Source organism: Ruditapes philippinarum, unplaced genomic scaffold (assembly GCF_026571515.1).
Source record: "Ruditapes philippinarum isolate M1 unplaced genomic scaffold, ASM2657151v2 ctg1748_1_1_1_1, whole genome shotgun sequence".
Classification (NCBI taxonomy): Eukaryota; Metazoa; Mollusca; class Bivalvia; order Venerida; family Veneridae; genus Ruditapes; species Ruditapes philippinarum.
Window position 1 is genome coordinate 26,433 of NW_026863713.1, and position 19,831 is coordinate 46,263.

The 19,831-nt window shown below is 31.2% G+C and overlaps 1 protein-coding gene across 3 annotated transcripts in view; it reads right to left on the minus strand.

The window, feature by feature from the left end:
- LOC132723109 (rho-associated protein kinase 2-like) overlaps positions 1 to 19,831 on the minus strand; it is a 55,523-nt gene that overhangs the window by 22,467 nt on the left and 13,225 nt on the right. For 2 of the 3 annotated variants that reach the window (XM_060707776.1, XM_060707773.1), the window contains exons 3-23: positions 17,233 to 17,317; positions 16,401 to 16,501; positions 15,729 to 15,788; positions 15,223 to 15,300; positions 14,619 to 14,794; positions 14,290 to 14,374; positions 13,605 to 13,749; positions 12,903 to 13,041; positions 11,098 to 11,189; positions 10,542 to 10,701; positions 10,227 to 10,293; positions 8,425 to 8,439; positions 5,588 to 5,676; positions 5,279 to 5,387; positions 4,660 to 4,818; positions 4,304 to 4,384; positions 3,710 to 3,875; positions 3,061 to 3,167; positions 2,252 to 2,402; positions 1,653 to 1,813; positions 1,221 to 1,343 (exon numbers count right to left, since the gene is read on the minus strand). In XM_060707776.1, coding sequence (XP_060563759.1) covers positions 1,221 to 1,343; positions 1,653 to 1,813; positions 2,252 to 2,402; positions 3,061 to 3,167; positions 3,710 to 3,875; positions 4,304 to 4,384; positions 4,660 to 4,818; positions 5,279 to 5,387; positions 5,588 to 5,676; positions 8,425 to 8,439; positions 10,227 to 10,293; positions 10,542 to 10,701; positions 11,098 to 11,189; positions 12,903 to 13,041; positions 13,605 to 13,749; positions 14,290 to 14,374; positions 14,619 to 14,794; positions 15,223 to 15,300; positions 15,729 to 15,788; positions 16,401 to 16,501; positions 17,233 to 17,317 — 2,349 coding nt within the window. The remainder of the gene's footprint in view (positions 1 to 1,220; positions 1,344 to 1,652; positions 1,814 to 2,251; positions 2,403 to 3,060; positions 3,168 to 3,709; positions 3,876 to 4,303; positions 4,385 to 4,659; positions 4,819 to 5,278; positions 5,388 to 5,587; positions 5,677 to 8,424; positions 8,440 to 10,226; positions 10,294 to 10,541; positions 10,702 to 11,097; positions 11,190 to 12,902; positions 13,042 to 13,604; positions 13,750 to 14,289; positions 14,375 to 14,618; positions 14,795 to 15,222; positions 15,301 to 15,728; positions 15,789 to 16,400; positions 16,502 to 17,232; positions 17,318 to 19,831) is intronic. The other variant, XM_060707774.1, reaches the window with a different exon arrangement.

Sequence of the window (19,831 nt, forward strand, 5' to 3'; positions counted from 1 at the left end):
TTACTTTAGATAGAGTTATCGTTCTTGTGCACTGCACTTCCCCTTATTGTGTTTGACAATTGTATGAAGTTGTTTTTAATTCCAACCAGTAGTTTTCAAGTTATGCTCTGGACAAGGAAAAGTAACAAAGGGCAATAACTCTGTAATTAGTCAAGATAGAGTTATGGTTCTTGTGCACTGCACTTCCTCTCAATGTGCTTGACCATTCTATGAAGTTATAATGAATTCCAACCATTAGTCTTCAAGTTATGGTCCGGACAAAAGAAAGCAATGGAAAAGTAACAAAGGGCAATAACTCTGTTATTACTTTAGATAGAGTTATGGTTCTTGTGCACTGTACTTCCCCTTATTGTCTGTGACAAATGTATGAAGTTGTTTTTAATTCCAACCAGTAGTTTTCAAGTTATGCCCCGGACAAGGAAAAGTAACAAAGGGCAATAACTCTGTAATTAGTCAAGATAGAGTTATGGTTCTTCTGCACTGCACTTCCTCTCAATGTGCTTGACCACTGTATGTAGTTATATTGAATTCCAACCATCAGTCTTCAAGTTATGCTCCGGACAAGGAAAATGCAACGGACGTCTGGACCGACCGACCACCAGGTGACTCCTATATACCCCCCCCCAAACTTCGTTTTTAGGGGTATAAAAAGTAGTCTGAAGAAAAATTTGAACACAAACTATCAACTGTGTACAAAGAAATATTTCAATTAATTGTAGTCACAACTGGAGTCTCAAAATAAGCTTGCTATACACAAAGTTTGATTACAATATCTCATTCCTAACTCCAGCTATTGTCCAGAAACCGTTTTTCTATTTTTAGTAACAGTGACCTTGATCTTGACCCCAGGGGTTCCAAAAACAATACCAGCCGGAGTCTTCATATAAGCTTACTATACACCAAGTTTGATTACAATATCTAATTCCTAACTCTAGTAATTGTCCAGAAACCATTTTTCTATTTTTAGTAACAGTGACCTTGACCCCAGGGGGTCTAAATGCAATACCAACCCAGGTCTTCATATAAGCTTACTATACACCAACCTGAGTTTCCACATAAGGTTGCTATATACCAAGTTTGATTACAATACATCATTCCAAACTCTAGTTATCGTCCGGAAACCATGATGTGGACCAACCAACGGACCGACAAGCTGACTCCTATATACACCCCCTAAACTTCGTTTGTGGGGGTATAAAAAAGAGAATTGTGTAACATACCGACTGTAGTAGTTTCTCTTTTGATTTAAGTTTAGTGATATCCGCTGACTGATTTTTATAATCTGAATGCATCAATGATCTACGCTGTATCTCCTGCTCTACTTGAAGTGATAAGTTACGTGACTGAAAAATAATACAAAACTTCCTTAATGATGTGATATTGAACAATCTCATAGTAAATATAAATTTAGCTTTGAATTAACTATTAGACAAGTGAATAATGAGATGTCTTACTTAAATTTTTAAAACCCATCAAATATTCTAGGTTTTTGGACCAGAATCATATCAATTAATAATATTAATATTAAGGTAACTTCAATCAATGGGAAAACCAATCAGTTGGCTCACCCATACCATCATAGCATAGCATAACCTTTAAGAGGGGTCAACCATTGTCCTTGGTGTCCTTGTATAACTAACATATCAACTCACTTTATCAGCTTCATTTTTTAGTTCTGACTGTAAAGATTGAACTTGATTGCGTAACTGCTGTAAATCTACTGAGTACCCACTCTTCTCTTTCTCTACTGTCAATAAACGCTCCTCTGTCATCTTTCGTTGTTGCTGTTCCTGCTCCAACTTATGCTGCATATCTGAAACAATGTATATATAGAAATATAAAAATATCACTTGTTGAGATGCCACCTAGAGTTGTTAAAAAGATTAATAGATGGGCGGTCACAAAAAAAATCCACTAAGAGAGACAATTGGCACTCTTACACTGGTTGAAAACATAGGTCACTGACTTGTCAGTCCATTAAGTGGAAGCAAACATTAGTCTCCTGAACTGGATAAAAATTATAGGCTTTAGTCCCTTCCAGCAGCCTTAAATAACAGTAAAGCTTGTTCTGATGTGTTTCTATGTGATGAAATGAAAATCCATTTACTACTACAGATATGCATACTGACATTAGTTTGTTATTTGAATTTTAAAGAACTCTTTCTCTTTTTGGTTTCATCATAATCCTCTTTTTTTTTTAAAGCAAGTTATCAGAATTTTAATATTCTCAATACAATTTAAATAGACAAACCTCTGATAGCTTCCATATTTGCCTCTTCCGTTGACATGAGAATATTTTTCTTGTCAAGGTTAAACTTTGCCACAGTTTCTTTATGGGAGCCTCGCTCTGTCTCCAACTTCTTAGCAAAGTTCTGTAACTCCAATTCTGCATGTTTCTTGCCCTTTTGATATACAGAAAATATATGTATATGTATGAGTCAATATACTGTTTAACTTATACAAAATTGTCAAATTTCAGTCTTAATTAAACATCTATAAATCTATATCATATAGGCACAAGTATGTTACTGCTTTATCTGTGTGAAAACTAAATTCACCATTAGGAAAATTCAATTTTCATAGGATAAATGAACAATAAAATCTATCAAAACAAGCACATTCTTTTCCAATAATTAATATGTACTGACAATACAACCTACATATACTGTAAGTTAAACAAATTAAGATCAGAATAGCTAGTAACATAATGAATAATTGCTTTAACAAACAAACCAACACTGTTCAGGTAATTATGGCTTTATTGATGGAGAAAGTCCTCAAGTGCCCTCCCTGCAATATTTCAGGCATTTGAGTAGAACCACAGATGGTCTGTAAGCCAGTTGAAAAGCTTCATTACACAAAAGAAACCAAAAATGCTATCAGGATTTGCACCCACAACAATGAGGGGCAACAGGTTTCAAATTCAGAGATATTTGGCCAGGGAGGCCCAGTTAACAAATATATTTCATAAACGGGACTTTCCAAGATTCACATGGAGTCAATCACATGAGAAGTAAAATTGGACTAGTAATCAAATCAAGATATAAGATAATTTCAAACCTTTTCTAGAGTATTGATGCTATCTTGTAATTTATGAATCTCATTGGCATTATATCTGTCTCTCTCAGTGGCCTTATCTAATTCTGTCTGTAGGTATCGTATACGATCTGAGGGATACAAAATTACATATGTTAATATAGTTTACACCTAAAATCATCAATGAAGGATTCAGAATTAGAAAGTTAAATATAATTCACACCTAAAATCATCCTAAAGGTTAGAGAAGAAAAATGTCCAATAAAATTTACACCTAAAAAATTATCCTAAAGGATAATTAATCAAAAAGTTCAATATAAATTATCAATGTCCTGAAACAGTTCCTGAACTAGACACTATCTATGGCAAGACAAAGTCATCATCTATTCATAAAACAAATTATTACATGGCGCTGTATATAAACCCTTAACAGTCAGTGTTCATAAGACTTTTTAAACAGTCAACCACATTTAACCATGTAACACTTCAAAATCACTACATTGCTACTGCAGAAAATAAAAGTTATACTGTTTTATTCATGTTCAACTTTTCAAATTGTTTTCACATCAAAATTTTCCTAATGTGCCAACTGCTCAAAATCAGGGTTTATCTAATACAGCAAATAAAATTGTAGAGATAATAGACTGGTACACTTATATCACTAAAAACTTACCATGTAGTTCCGCGGACTGTTCTGACGCTTGATTCCTGTTTAATGTTTCACTCTCTAGAGCCAGTCTAAGATCTCTTAATTCTTTCTCTACGGCTGATTTAGCACTTTGTAATTCATTGTATTTATTGCTTATATCCTGGTAGCTTTGTTCGGTTATTGTCAATCTCTGTAAACACAACCATACATGCTCATTAAGTTCCATCAATAATATTATCCCCTTCCCTTTTATGCATTGATTCAACTTCTTTATAAGGTACTGTCTTGACTTAAATCCAATCTGACTCATGAAAAATGATTAGAAGACTTTAAGACATAGATAAAATCTTCCTTCCTATGAACATATATGCATATAAATTAAATGAAACCAATCTTCATTTGAAAATAGGAAACCCAAGTTATCCAAAAAATAAATAATTTTTTTAACTTTCAGTAGCTGGTCCATTAGATCATAAGATTACAAGTTACAAAGAGTTGATTTAAAATATAGATTTTTTATATATAACAGGATAAAAACTATATTTAGTACCAGTTGTAAAGTAACTTGAGTTACAGTACTGAAGTGCTTTAATCTCTGATGTAGCTATGAACACATACCTGTTGGATCTCTGTTAGGTGTTTCTTGGCTTTGTTGGAATTTTCTTGCTCCTGTCTAAACTTCTCTTTGCTGTCATTTAACTGAAATAATATGAAAACATTATATGCTTACCTATAGTACTGATGTTAATTAAACAGAAAAACTTGTAATAAAATAGAAATATATACTTATCAAATAGTTTGATTTCAAATAATTAAAAATTCAGTTAAGCTTTTACCATTTCAAAATAAAATTCAACATTTTTCGCCCATTACACATGACATAATATATACATATATAGATGGAATACATTTTTCATTAGTTAAAGCTGTCCAGAGGGTATTATTATATATGAACAATAAGAGAAGAGTCTTACCATTTTTTCAAGATGAGAAACTCTTTCATTAATGTTCATTTTGCTAGCTTCAGCATCTCTGTTTCTAGATATTTCATTGTCAAGTTGTCTTTCTCTCTCCTTTATCTGAAACTCTAATTTACGCTTTCCTTCTTGCTCAAACTCAAACTTTCGTTGATACTGCAAGAAATATTAAATCATCAACTTTTAATACAGGTTCAGATAACTAAATAATAATTCAAGTCATTTCTTTTTTATTTCATTTTTCAGGACAGTATGCATGTGAAGGTGGAGGGACTTTATTATCACCCCTTTGAAAGGTATGTTGGCATATAGTTATGCCCTAATTCTCTAATGTGTTCACTGATTAAGCATTCCAATACTCTAACTCCTTCACTGGTCAATTTTTTAGAATAAACTGTTCAGTGTTTCTTTTTAATAAGACTTAGTGAAGCTTAAGAACAATAAATGAACACCATCATTTTTTTTTTAGAATTAACCATTAAGACTTGTTTCACCAGAAAATCTTTTATATGATTTTCTATACTATGGGTGTGAGTAAATACATATATCTTTGAGCTCATGTTTAGTTAGTGCCATACTTTTTATGGCAAAGTAAGTTTGTAAATCCATATAATACCTCTTTAAGTTCATGTTTAGTTAGTGCCATATTTTTCTCCAGGTCTCTACATTCTCTTCGTAACTGTCCCTCTTCTGTCAAAATTCTTTCATTTTCATTCTTCAATGACCTGAATTAATTCACAATTATGAATATTTACAGCCATTGGATGCAAAGCAGTTGCATTTTGATATGTTTGTGTTTTTTTACAACTTATAAATCAGGCATACAAGAATGACTATGTATTAAAACACAACATAAATTTACCAAAATGCTTACAAAAATCCTAAGGTTTTCTAACAGAAAGGTATGAAAATCAAAAGTTCATACATGAATTTTTTCTCCCAGTCAACATTGTGAGATTTGACCGCTCGAAGTTGATCCTCGAGATTCCGCAACTTTCCTTCAACATCCGAGCCCTATAAATAATTAATATACCAATGAGTACACTGGTAAAATATACAACAGAATCTTTATAATATATAGGTTAAAACAACATTTCTTACCTCTATGACATACAAAACATGATATCTATATAAAACACATGTTATTTGTATGCAATTTGTCAGCAAAAATTTGTCATATAGCACCATGTTTAATAATCTAATGACTCATTTAACACAAAAAAACCTAATGGTTAATCTTTTAATTTTCATTCAGCATCTTAATTGCACCAAACTGCACATCAGCTGTATGAAATTGATGTAATGAAGAAATTATCAAATACTCCTCCTTCATCAATGTGAAAATAGGATTCTACTCATGTGACCAGTGCAGACCAAGATGAGACAGCACATCCAAACCATCTGATTGTGGTCTACACTGCTATTTTGTCAGTAAATATTTTGAAAATTTCCAAAAAATGATGAATTGAAAAATGAACAAATCTATATAATATATTAGCAGGTAAAGAGTTAGATAGGGTTTAAACCAAATCCATATAATAACTAAAGGGAATGGTATGTTCATTAAATACTACTTGAAAATTTTAAAATAAGAGAGATAATTTTTTACAAGTCATCAGCAAAATGCATTTTTTGGAGAATAAATTTCTCACAAGCACAGAGATACATGTTGTATTAACTATATCATATCTCTACTACTGAAACAACCATAAAAAGAAAACAAAACCACATCTTTTACCAAAAGTAACAAATGTCTCCCTATACAGTTGCATACTTGAAAAAAATAATGTTAAAGGGTCATAAGTCTGTAAATATTTTTTTAAAAATCTCTGAAAACTAGGAAATGCAAAAGATGTACTACTGCTGATTGTTCATGTATTTAATTATGTGAAATCTTTCAATAGGTAAAGATGTAAATAAAATTCATGCAACAGAACGTGGACAAAGACCCACAGACTAGGTTACAGCAAGAGCTACATGCCTAATAATCAAAGGAATAAAAATTAAATAACTGTAAGTATTAAAATCTATTAACATCCCCCAACACCACAAAATTTATAAATTTATAAACTGAATCATTCATGTGTGAATTTAATATCCTCATGGATTTGATTTGTCATAAGTAGAGCAATGGGAAAAAAACACATTATATTAATGTGTATCACACATTTGGCAACAGCTATGTCATAATCATTTTCAAGCATAAACAGCAAAAATATGTACAGAAAAATGCTAATCAATACAAAGAAATAAATAAATTGAAGGGATATCTAAATCTAAGGTTCTAAAAATAGTTTTAAAATCTCAAAACAGAATAAAGGCTAGCAGAGTATGGTTTGTTTTTCTTTGTTCTTTTATTTGTTTTTTTGTTGTTGTTTTTTGTGTGTGCAAATTTAAGTACATTTCAACATCTCAATTGACATCAGTTAGCAACATCTTAATATGTAAGTTTCCAGTTAGAAAGCTTTTCCTGGTTTTGTTACGTATTGTCATTAGACATGCATCCCATCTTTTAAGTTAGGATTAAATTATCATAAAAGAAATAGTGTTTGGTATTTCTACGTTCAAAGCGGGCAATGATTCTGTCAACCTCAATGTAAGAGTTATGGGCCTTGTATATTATGTTCTCAAAAAAGTGTGTGAAGTTTCAACTTATTCCTTTCAGTACTTTTGGAGATAACAACTTTCATGCAAAAACATAACCAATGTATGATGCGGACAAATGGACGAGTACAATAGCTTTCCCTATTCTTCAAATAGTCGAGCTAATGATTTTACTTGCATTGACCATCTGTGTTATGAACTGAACAATGTGGTAAATACATAAAGATCATGCAGGTCAATGGGTTAATATGTACAATACAGAAATGGGTTATAACGAAGACTAACATTGTTAACAAATGTTTTCATTACTCATATTAATATATCTAAAGTCAATAGTTAGAATAATGCACCAGACTCTACAAACTTAACTGCATTAACTTCATTCTTAACTTGCAAATATGTGTATCTCTCAAACTAAGAACAAGTTATAAACCATACAGTATTTTCAATTTTCCATCTATTTTAAGATAAAACATTTTTTTTATTCCAGCTGCGGAGCAAGTTATTTAAACTTGTACAAACCAGAACTAGTTCGATATAAGAAACCATGGCTGTGACACAAGCAGGGTACTAACCTATCATAACTGAATTAAGAGGCAGACATGTTAACCAATCAACTATGGCTCCCTTTAAATATTGGTGTCTTGTATCGCATAGCCCAAGCAAAAAGATAAATCGTATAAATATGAAAACAAGCGAATAAATGAAAATTGAAATATATTTGGTGACTTTTCCACAAATGCCTGTGAAGTTATTTTTTCTATTTGTGAAAATAAAACCTGAAAAATGATCACTTAGCATAAATTATCTCCCCTTACCACAGCCATTTAAAAAAACTTAAATCAAAATTTTGATATACATCATTATGAAATACAAATATTTTAAAAATCATTCAATAAATCGTTTTAGCAATAGAAATTCATGGATGATTAAATTTTACCAACATTTTTAAAATTTCATCATAAAATATAAGGCAAAACTTTGAAACATGTCAATCACTTTGTATCTTAAAAGAAGGATTTTGAATAAGCTCTTTAAAACGGCTGCACAACTTTTCAAGGGAAATAAACCTTTAAATTACAACAAGAACTTCTATAGATAATATAATATATAGAATCATGCACCATCTACCAAGTGGGTGGGGTAAAGAAAACTTACATCCACAAAATCTCCCTGTAAAACCCAGCAAAATAGATTCAGCAAGCAGGGAAAAGGAAATACAGTATCAATTAATAACGAATAACCTAGTTCTCATAAATCAGTATGGTTATATTATATTACTTTACATTAATAATAAACAAGAGCTGTCCGTAAGACAGCGCGCTCGACTTTTTTAGTGCTTGCCTATAATACAAAACATTGACAGTTAAGGGCCATAATTCAAATAAAATCTTTGACAGAATTACCTTCTCCTGGACATGTTTGGGAATCATGATTGTAAACAAGTATTCCAACTTTCAAATTAATATCTCAAACAGTTCAGTCAAAAAGTGGACTGGTACTAAAAACTTAACCAAGATTCTAAGTCGATAAAAGGCCTTAATTTTTAAAACAAATCCTTGACAGAGTTACCTTCTCTTGCGTACAGATGGGGGTAATGATGTGAAATAGCATTAAAAGTTTCAAAGCAATATCTCAAAGGGTTAAGGCAATAAGTGGATTTTACCCATATTCAATGTATTTTTCTAAGTCAAAAAGGGGCATAATTCTGTCAAAAACCTTGACAGAGTTATGTCCTCTTGTCTGTTGATGAAGGTCGTGATGGTAAACAAGTATGGTCAGTTTCAAAGCAATACCTCCAATGGTTTTTGAAATAAAGTGAGGTGGTACAAAAAACTTAACCAAGCTCAATACACTTTCTAAGTCAAAAAAAGGGCCATAATTCTGTCAAAAACCTTGACAGAGTTATGTACTCTTGTCTGTAGATGGAGGTTATGATGGTGAACAAGTATGGTAAGTTTCAAAGCCATACTTGTAATACTTCTGAAATAAAGTGGGGTGGTACGAAAAACTTAACCAAGGTGTGACGCCGACGCCGACGCCGGGGCGAGTAGGATAGCTCCCCTTTTCATAGAAAAGTCGAGCTAAAAATTATAAAGAATATATAAATAGTATCTATTATGGGCTCAATATGTAATCAGATATTCAAAATAATTAATTAAATGAATGCAGTAAATAGCTGATTAACTAAATAATATGTACATCAGTATTGTATAAAATAATTTAAATACATTTACATAATAATAATTAATTGGCTAAACATGTTATATGAGGGTAAATTACAAATTCATTACAATGACCTAACACTAAGGAATGTACAGGAATATTTTCTAACCAAAAGCTCATATTAATGAAACTGTTATCTGTAGCTACCACACATACTTTTGACTTTAGATTCAAACTTGATGATCTCTAATTATGTAATTACCACCCCCCCCCAACACCCCAGAGTCATGTACATGTCATTATACAAAACCAAACATTCACCTTGCCTCTACATGATGGCGGAAGTTGACAGCTAGCCACAAATAACAGATACATTATTACAAAGCAAATCTTTGTGTTACATCACGTAAGAAAACCATTCTAATTCTTAGACAAGTAAAACATTATCTGGCTCTATGTTGCATTAAACTTACCATAAGTGTCAAAGAACCCAAACACATCAAAACAGCCCAAAGCAGAAATTATCCAAGCCTTTCAGTCGCTGCTTTATAAAGCCATGCAATGTGGAAAGTATGAAATTGTACATGGTACAATTTCATAATTTTTCCACATTTCACATCACCGCAATCAGTTTTAGTAAAATCTTGCACACACATTCAAAAAACACACATTTTTCATAAACTCATTAAGATTTGCATGTTTTTTGAAAACCACAGATTGTTGTCATAGTTTCTAGCATCCCATTTCCAGGCACACAATTGTGTTTAGTAAAATCAACACAGTATAATACTTACATTTGTTGGTATTGGACCTTGTCTACCAGCAGTAGTACCACCACCACCGCCTCCTCCTGATAACAACCTGTTCATACAAGGGCAAAATAATATATATCAACCATTTTAACACATGGTACAATTTTGCATAAATTTCCAACAACTGTCAATTTTAAATTTTAATTTAATATTTATTTATTACACATTAAATCTATGCAATCTTTACTTTAGTGTTTTGTTAACAAAATCCCTTAAAATTCAAATGGACTGTACCATATTCAAATCAGGTCAGATCCATCAAATAATTTTAGCAGAGTAAAGGTCAAATTTACTTACTGATATTCTTTATTGTAGGAAAAACCGATAAATGGTAGGTGGTTCCCAGCATAGGCCTTTGGTACCTCAAACTGACCCTCGGGACTGTCATCCTTTTCTACATCTTCAAAATGACTGGTATCATCATCCCCCACCAGTTCTGGTACCACTGGTGGTACAGCTGTTGATGGTTAAAAATGTTTGCATTTTTAATGACAGCTTTATATCTAATATAGATTCACAAAACTATTACAGATTTACAAAACTGAAATCTCATCACAACAAAATGAAATATTTCATGATCCTTGCAATCAATACAATACTCATGTTTTAACAACCTTTTAACTGTTTCAACTCAAACTGATTAAGGTCATATGGCAATTTTCCAGTTCTTTTAGTACAGGTCTTTGGAAAACCTAATGTGCTCTTTAGGGCCTAAATATAAAGTTTTGAAGGAATAAAATGTCCCCAGCAAGATTCAAACCAGTCTTGGTGTGCAAAAAGTGACTTTAACCACTTGAAGATGGAGATCTAGTCACTCAATATAAATACATAGAAAAAATAACATCAAGCTTACTTTGTCTTATATTGCCCCAGTTCCATCCATCATTCTTGAAAAATCTATGTGCTTTAATTTCTTCTATGCCATTTTTACCAAGACGTTCATTTCTGAAAAACATTCATTAATTGGTTTGGATATAAAAACAAACTGACACAAGAACCATTATGATTGAAACACCCACAGGGCTCACACTGGCTCAAATAAAATAATAGCCAATAATTTCAACTTAAAAAAATAATAGCCAAAAGTTCAGCGGACTATTCACAAATTAGCGATTAACAACATAAGCAGTTGATAAAATAAACATTACATATACAACTTTTTCAGTTTTATAAGGATTCTCAAATAAACTGATACATTTGTGTACATTGATAACTACCTTTTTGTTAAATAGAACCACAACTTTAATTGTTATTATAGAACAGAATAAAAACGTTATAATTAGTATAATTACTGTATAACAATAATATTAAAGATTCATTATAACTTTACATAATGCTGTTATCAGACAACTTTTTTTGTTTGTTCTAATCAAATTTTGTCAGCTATAACCACTGTCAATTTCCACATTTCACACAGAACTGGAGTAGATCTAGGTCATATTAGCCTATAGAAATAACACAAGTTTGCAAACTCATTCACAGAATGCAGCTTTTTTTCTGAATAATTTACTGAAAAATATCATCATCACCAATGTAATACAAATTTTCTGCCATAATAGTAAAGATTTTTAAACAGAACATAGCTTATTTCACCTTTAAATAAATATCAAAATTATCGGTGTCGCGAAAATATGTGACAATCGGTTTTTTCCTGTTTTCTGAAGAAATATTCACAATTTTGGTTGTTGTGCAAATAGTTGTTTGGAAGTTAATACTTTTTAAATATTTTACCATTGTTTCCCACTGGCGATTTAGTCAAGTAGCTTAAAACAAAAGAAATCAAAATGTGCAATTCACGGTAAATTTTGGGTAAGTCAATGTCCAGTTTATCAATTTTAAAAAACGATTTTGTGGCTAATTGACGGATATTTGATGGCTATTATAAATGCTGGACAATATCTTTAAAGTACTTATACAATTATACATCTCGCATGTATTTTTCCCCTCGGGCAATATAGTTAGCAGCACGTGACCGGTAAAAAGTTGACACTCGTCGTGACTCGATTAAATGCACCCCGCTGGTGTTAATTGGGTCTACTGCATTCATTATTGATTTTTACACCTTATATAAACACTGTTGGAAGTAAAAAATAATCGCCAGATTTTGTAGCCAAAATGCAAAAATAATCGCCAATCTTATAAAATAATCGCAAATGGCGACTATGGCGACCGACAGCGTGAGCCCTGACCCATCAATTCCACACCAACTATGATAATGTACCCAATGGGTATGAAAATATCAAACACAGAGAAATTATACTATGTGAAAATATGATTACAGGTGAATACAACCTGAAAACAGTGATTCCTACCAACCCACCAATAAAATAATTGTTGAAGGTTCTTTTTTGATAAAAATTTCTGATAATTTTTTTTACATAAATTTGTAAGCCTTACAGAGATATGTAATTCACTATTATCTAAACAACTATAGGTGACTTTAAAGCTGCAAGCCTCCAGATCAGCCAAAATATTTCAAGAAAATCAGTATTGAGAAAAATGGACTAAACTTTTAAGAAAGATAAAAACATTCAAGAACCAAGTTATATTTTACATATTATGTACGGTTTAAAACTGATTTTGCAGTATTTAATCACCATATTTCTACTGCTTTACAAATGATCTTTCATATGTATCTCAAGCTTTCAATGGTCATACCTATCAGTAAGGAAAGCACATATTAAACTTTTGGCATCATTTGACATCTCAATATCATTTGGGAATTCTAATGAGTTTTTGTGGTCCATAATTTTACCATAGGTACCAACCAGAGATTCAGCATAAAATGGAGTATCACCTGAAAACACAAATATTTCATACACATCAAAGAAAAAGAGGTAAAATTGCATCTTATTTGTTAATTTAAACATATTTATTTAAGCTCAATTGCGAAACAATTTCTTGCAACTTATATTAATCACTTTCGAGTCTGCTTCCAAGTACCTACCAGTACAGAGTCATATGAATTGTGACACAATTATGGCTCAAACAAGTGATCCCTGGAGTGGGTTTAGGTAGAAACCTTAACCACTTGGCCATAACTCATGTCTTATCCAGCCTAGTATTCATTGTAATGATCTATTTACCTTTAGTGGGCTACATACACCTTTCTTTTCAAATTAAACTTAGCATAAATAACCATTAGCAAAGTCCATTATATAATTACTTTTTTAAGTAACAGGTAAGTTTCAATTTTAAAACAATTAACTGTTGCAGTAACAAACTTATATCAAAGTTATCAATGAAAAGACTTCCCTGTATGGTTTATAATTGCGGTGAAGAATAGAGAGACATTTCTTGCATAAAAGTAAGTTGACAAAGATTTTAAATGTTAGGAAATTTAACTATAATTATACTCACCGACTAACATTTCATAAATAAATACACCCACAGACCACCAGTCACATTCTCTACCATAGTGACCATCTCCCCCCTGAGATTTGAGAACCTCAGGTGAGATATAATCAGGTGTTCCTACAGCAGTATCTGACCTTACCATACCATCCTGTAAATATAATGTATATATAATGTTCATTATTTCATTCATTAGAAATTTTAAAACTGGTCAGATGGTCAAACAGTTCGATTACATATCCATATGTAACATTTGACCTTCTACTCTTCCTAGATTCACCAATAATCTTTCAGGTCAGACTGCACACCAAGTTTCTGTACATGTATATATTTCAGTTTCACAGCTTGAATGTTTAAGAAGCAGCTAAAATGAAAATGTTAATGCTGAGAAACCAGTAAAATCACTAATTGCATTTATTCTTTTTCCTATAGAAACCAAATAGTTACCTTTTCCCATTTGCATAAAAGCTATAAATACAGCACTCAGTTTATCTTCTTGAATCATATTACTTAAATAACATCATTTTACAAGGAAAAAGACTTAGTCCTTGTTTCCAGTTCTCATATTCAATGTTTCTTTTTTATACCTTTTTTATATATGATGCTGCATAAAAGTAAATTTCTGTTATATTTTCTTGTATTTAACTAAACAACAAACAATAATTTACAGTGTCACTTCTCAAGGACTTACCCTGTCCATCCTCATACATGTACCAAAGTCAGCCAACTTTAAATGACCTGCTCTGTCTAGTAACATATTGTCAGGTTTCACATCTCTGAAATACACGTTTAATTTTTAACTGACATATATGTAACTAATAAAGTAATGGTCAGATTAGTTTACCTGCAAAACATAAATCAATTCTTAGAATGAATTCCTGCCATACCTTTGCTTGCCTTTAGTTAAGACATAATTAAAACTGACCTTGAACTTTGTATATTATATTATATAAATAGAAGTTTTTGCCTTTAGTTTAAAAATAATTAAAACTTTGATTAGTAGAAGGGTGTGCGACCAACCTGTGTATAAAACCCATGGAATGAATAGCATCCAGTGCTAGGACGACCTCTGCACAGTAAAACTTGGCCCATTTCTCCGGGACGTCATAGTTACTCATGAGATTAACAAGGTCACCACCGGGCATATAGTCCATCACCATGTATAGATATTTCTCGTCTTGGAATGAAAAATGTAACTGCAAACAAAAATCATTAACAACGTTAATAAAAACATGACACTAACAAATTGCTGGCTTTTACAATGTAAGAGAATCAATATCAATTCACGTTGATTTAAAATATCAATTCACATTGATTTAAAATATCAATCACAATCATCTTTTTAACACAATTTGTCAATATGTAAAGTTATTTTAGTTCTTTCTTTTGAAGATTTCACTGAATATAAAAAATAAATTTTGCATATATCATCTGTACATAGATATACTTGTAATTCAAAGGTACTAAAATTTCAATTCTTAAAGGGTTCAGATTTAACAGAAGCATGACATCTTTTCTTCTTTTTTAAATTTCATTATTTTCAGATGTGTGCAGAGTTATGTGGCTTAAGCACTGCACCTGGAGTTTTTTAATGAATGATACTGATTTGAGAGTATTTGCCTACCTGTACGATCCACTCACTGTTGGCATTTGCCATTATCTCTCTCTCCTCCCAAAAAAATGCTGTATCTGCTCTTTTTATCTGAAAATCATTTCATTAAATGTTTTAACATAATTTACTATCATTTTTCAAATGTTGATATGAATCTCTTTAAATCTCTTTCAAGATAAATCCTCCCTATGAGCATGCAATGTTATCAAATAGATCTTGAAAACAAAATTTGCACCACTGTGCAAACTTAGATCACTTTATTTTTGGAAAATGGATTTCGTCTTCAATATCAGACATGATGCACAAAAACATCAACATATAACTTATTAAGTTAAAATAACAGCTCTGCTTGAATATCATCCTGCTTTTAACATTATTTTTTCATGTCAAAACACGCAGAGTTCCCTATCAGCTTGATTATTATGGCCTTTTGTATAGACAGAAAAAAAAATACATCTAATATACATTTTAAGTTTTTACAAATGAAGAACGTGAATGTTGTCTTGTAAAATACATACCATTTCATACTTGCTGAGGAGTTTCATAGCATATACTTTCTTTGAGATCTTATGACGTACCTAAAATTGTATAAAAAAAACAAGAATAAATAAAAGAACCTCAAATAATTTATCATTTAGAGCATGACATTATTTTATAGTACAAAGTTCAAAATTGGTAATAAAATTCTGTATTTTTAGATATACCTCAACATTATTGCAATGAAAATTATCAACAATTCTTGATTATCAAGAATAATAAAAATTTATTCCCTTAAATATGTTAATAGATTTCTCAAGAAATCTTAATGTGTACTATTTTAACATTATCAGAATAATAACTTGAGCGACTTACTCAACCAGTATGTTAAAATTTAAATCTATATGTATAGTAAAGAAGTCCTAAATCTTAAATCTATCAATTTTGTTGTCAATATATATTCAATTAATCACCACAAGTGTATGTTAAAGAGATACCCAGACAATTTTTGGTTTTAGACTAAATTCCAAGTCAGTCGTTTGGAATCATTTTTCAAATTGTTGGTAAAACACAGAGCAATTCAGACCAATCAAAAGTCATGTACATTTTAATTTTAAAAAATTCTTCAATTTTCTTGTTAACCAGTCATCATTCATCAAAGATGTGTAGAAAATAATATTCTGAGAAACATTTGGTTCTGGAATAGGACCTACCAATTGCACTTCTCCAAATGCACCACGTCCAATAACTTTGATGACACTAAAGTCATCATGTCTCATACGATGCTTGGTAATTACATCAAATGACTGTTTATCTGAAATTATATCAAGCTTTCATTTTATAAAACAGTCTAAAAGCAATGTATAACATTTCTCATTCTTTTTTTTTCTCAATGAAAATCCTCCTTTTTATTCATCTTGTCATAATTAGTCAGGAAAAACCCTTATTTATTTTCCTTTGACTTGCCATCACAACACGACACACAATTGATATCCTAAATATTGACCCAAAAAGTACAATGATGGGAAGTGACAAGATTTAACACAATTTAACAGGATGTACTTCATCATTTCCAGTTCATACTTTACAGTAAGTAAATAATGTAATCCTTTAGCATATAACATTGCTTAACAATCTTGTCAAACTTCAAGTGATCACAATCGTTAATATATATAACTACCAAAGTTATTTTTATTTTACAGGAGTACCTAGTAACCTACTTTAAGTTGGGTTTTTAGACACACTAACATTGTAATATGGCAGTTTTATCAATCATTGAATGGATGAAAAACTTAGTGAGGTGTCTCTCTTTGCACTCATTTAGGCATCAAAATGTACTCATGATCAAACTTATAACTTGAACTGGCAACATAAATTTCAACAGTTTACTCTAAAACTTTTTTAAACATAATTACTATCAGGACTATTTTGTCATTTCTTGGTATAGTATTATGTAATGAACTTGTTGTGATGAACTAGCTAGGTACAGTTATGTGTTTCATCAGTAAGAAAATCAACCGTATCTTTAAAGCGTATAATACTTACACTTATTAAGAAACTGTTCCACACTTTTATTTCGGCTACGGATGGCCTGGTGGTCCAGGTCTCGAACCAACGCAACAACTCCATCCTGAAATGATAATAAATGTATATACTCGTATATCTACTATGTTACTAATAATAGACTGAACAAGAATATCCATCACCTGGATCAAAGTTCCTTCCAAGTCAATTTGACAAAGCTCAAGAAAGGGATTATTATAATGACAAGAAGCAAAAACTAATTTTTTCCTCAGTGAACTTGAACCACTCAACTTGAATAGGAAAAAGGTCAATGGAAAGTACAAACATCAAAGATATAAGATATCAGTCGATATATAAATGAAGATGCAATGAAAAACAGTGTTGACAGTAACAAGTGTCAAAGATAGATGGAAGGACAAATCAACAACTATTTCGTCAACCAAAAAAATGCAAAGGGTATGAAAATTAACAATAATGTATACATGACATATTGATTGATTTTGCTACTTTTTAATATAGATAGAATATTATCAATTTACTTTCCAAACACAAGCATCTTACAATGACTTCTGTATGCCCTTGCACATTTGATGTCTTTGTACTTTCCATTGACCTTTTACCTGTTTAGGTTGATTGGGTCAAGTTCACTAAGGATAAAAATAGTTTTTGTGCAGCATGATTGGTCTCTGTAACAGTTGGTTTTATATGTGAGAATATCTGATTGAAATACCCTTATATTGACAATGGGACAGTTCCAAGTTCTAAGAAAGATAAGTCTATGACACAAATTTAACAGGTCAAGGTCAAACAAGACAAAGTGCTTCCAAATTAAGTCTTTGAGATTGATGCACTTCTTATTCATAAGGAATTATTACAAGAAACTTTGAATGAATGAATGAATGCTTCAATATAACACTTAGGCAGTATCTAGAGATAGCAGGTTAATCTGTACACCATCTACAATATAATCTTGTTTAAGCTGTTCTAATTTTGATTACATGAAAACTTCATGATGAATATTTCAGCTGATTACCGTATCAAATAACCAGATAAAATCTAAGCTGTATAAATACTCAACAGATACAAAAATATAATGTACCCCAAGTGTATACATTTATAACATCCAGATATCATTTGTATTATGTTTACAATAACATAATGTAACTTTTCATTCTGTTTGTTGTGAAGTCAAACTAACATCATATTTTACATTATTAATGACTAGGTGCCTGCCCTGCCTGTCAAAGACTTAAGTTTCATAATTTCTAGGTTAACATACCTGGATTTTTCCAACTTTATTTTTGTAACTGACTCAATTTCAATAAACTAAATATTTAATGTCATTTGTACCCGATTGTTTAGAATCAAGGTTATGTTAGGCAAAGAGATATTTTGAGATAACCTGAAAAAATTTCACTCTCCTGCTATCTGATAACATATCATATTTTCCTCATTATAACTATTTAGGCTTATGTTTAAACATCCTTCTTAAAGAATTACTTTTATTAGATTACAGAGAGTTTTTTTCAAACCAGATGACCTAATGCTATATCCAGACCACTTGAGGTATAGCCATTATCTAAGCACTGTTACAATTTGTGTACACTATTATTTATTAAATAACAAGTATGTTTACTACAGGCAGGTGGATTGCTGATGAATCATTTAAAGTTTGTTTTACAGCCCCAAAGACAATACTGACAGACCTATATTACAAGTAAATAGGCAGTTCAGACTATGTGTCTGTACAGCATAGCTCGGCTTTGATATGTTTTTCATGAAAGTTTTTTTGTGTTTTTTAGAGTTAGGTCTGACCAATTCATTATAAAATCCTAAGCATGACAAGAGATTCTACATAAAAGACGTTTGTGTTTTCTCCCTACTTCAATACAAAGTAACATGAAGCAGTCATCGATGATATTACATAAGTTCCTTCAATGAATTACTTCCTAATACTTGATTTATATATTAACTACAATGTATGCAGTGTTTAACCACAATAAAATGTCCTTTTTATTCCAGTGTCATATATGTTTGTATATATGTACTCACAGGCATTTGCCTTTTGTTCAATAAAATTATTCATATTCATACATCTATTTTTTCTCCAAAAATGTCTTGAATTTATGAAAAGTTATATCTATTGACTAACTTACAAATTATAGGATTTTGTCTTTCATTAAAATTTAGTACAAAGCTAGTTTGATTCTTGCTCAGTTATAAACATTAACAAGGGAACAATAAACAAGACAGGATAGATAATTAATTAGATTTGTTTCTAACACAAGCCTGTTAGTCCTGCCATTGATTGGCAGGTGTCTGTCTGAGCCAAATTCCTGTCATACATTATCCCTGTACCTTAACGCACTGGCAAAACCTACAGTCGTTTACAGACAACAAACAATATTAAGCTTAATAATTAATATTCATACATTCACAAAAATATTTTTTGAATATTGTACTTTGTTTGAGATCTTTTTCTAGCCAATTTAAAAGCAATATGGAAAATGGTAAGGTGGAAAACTTTTACCCACACAAATATAATTCATATGGTTATGGGAAGTTGTTGCACTGTTTTGCGTACTTGCATGTTCAAATAAGGTGAAATGATTTATGAAAT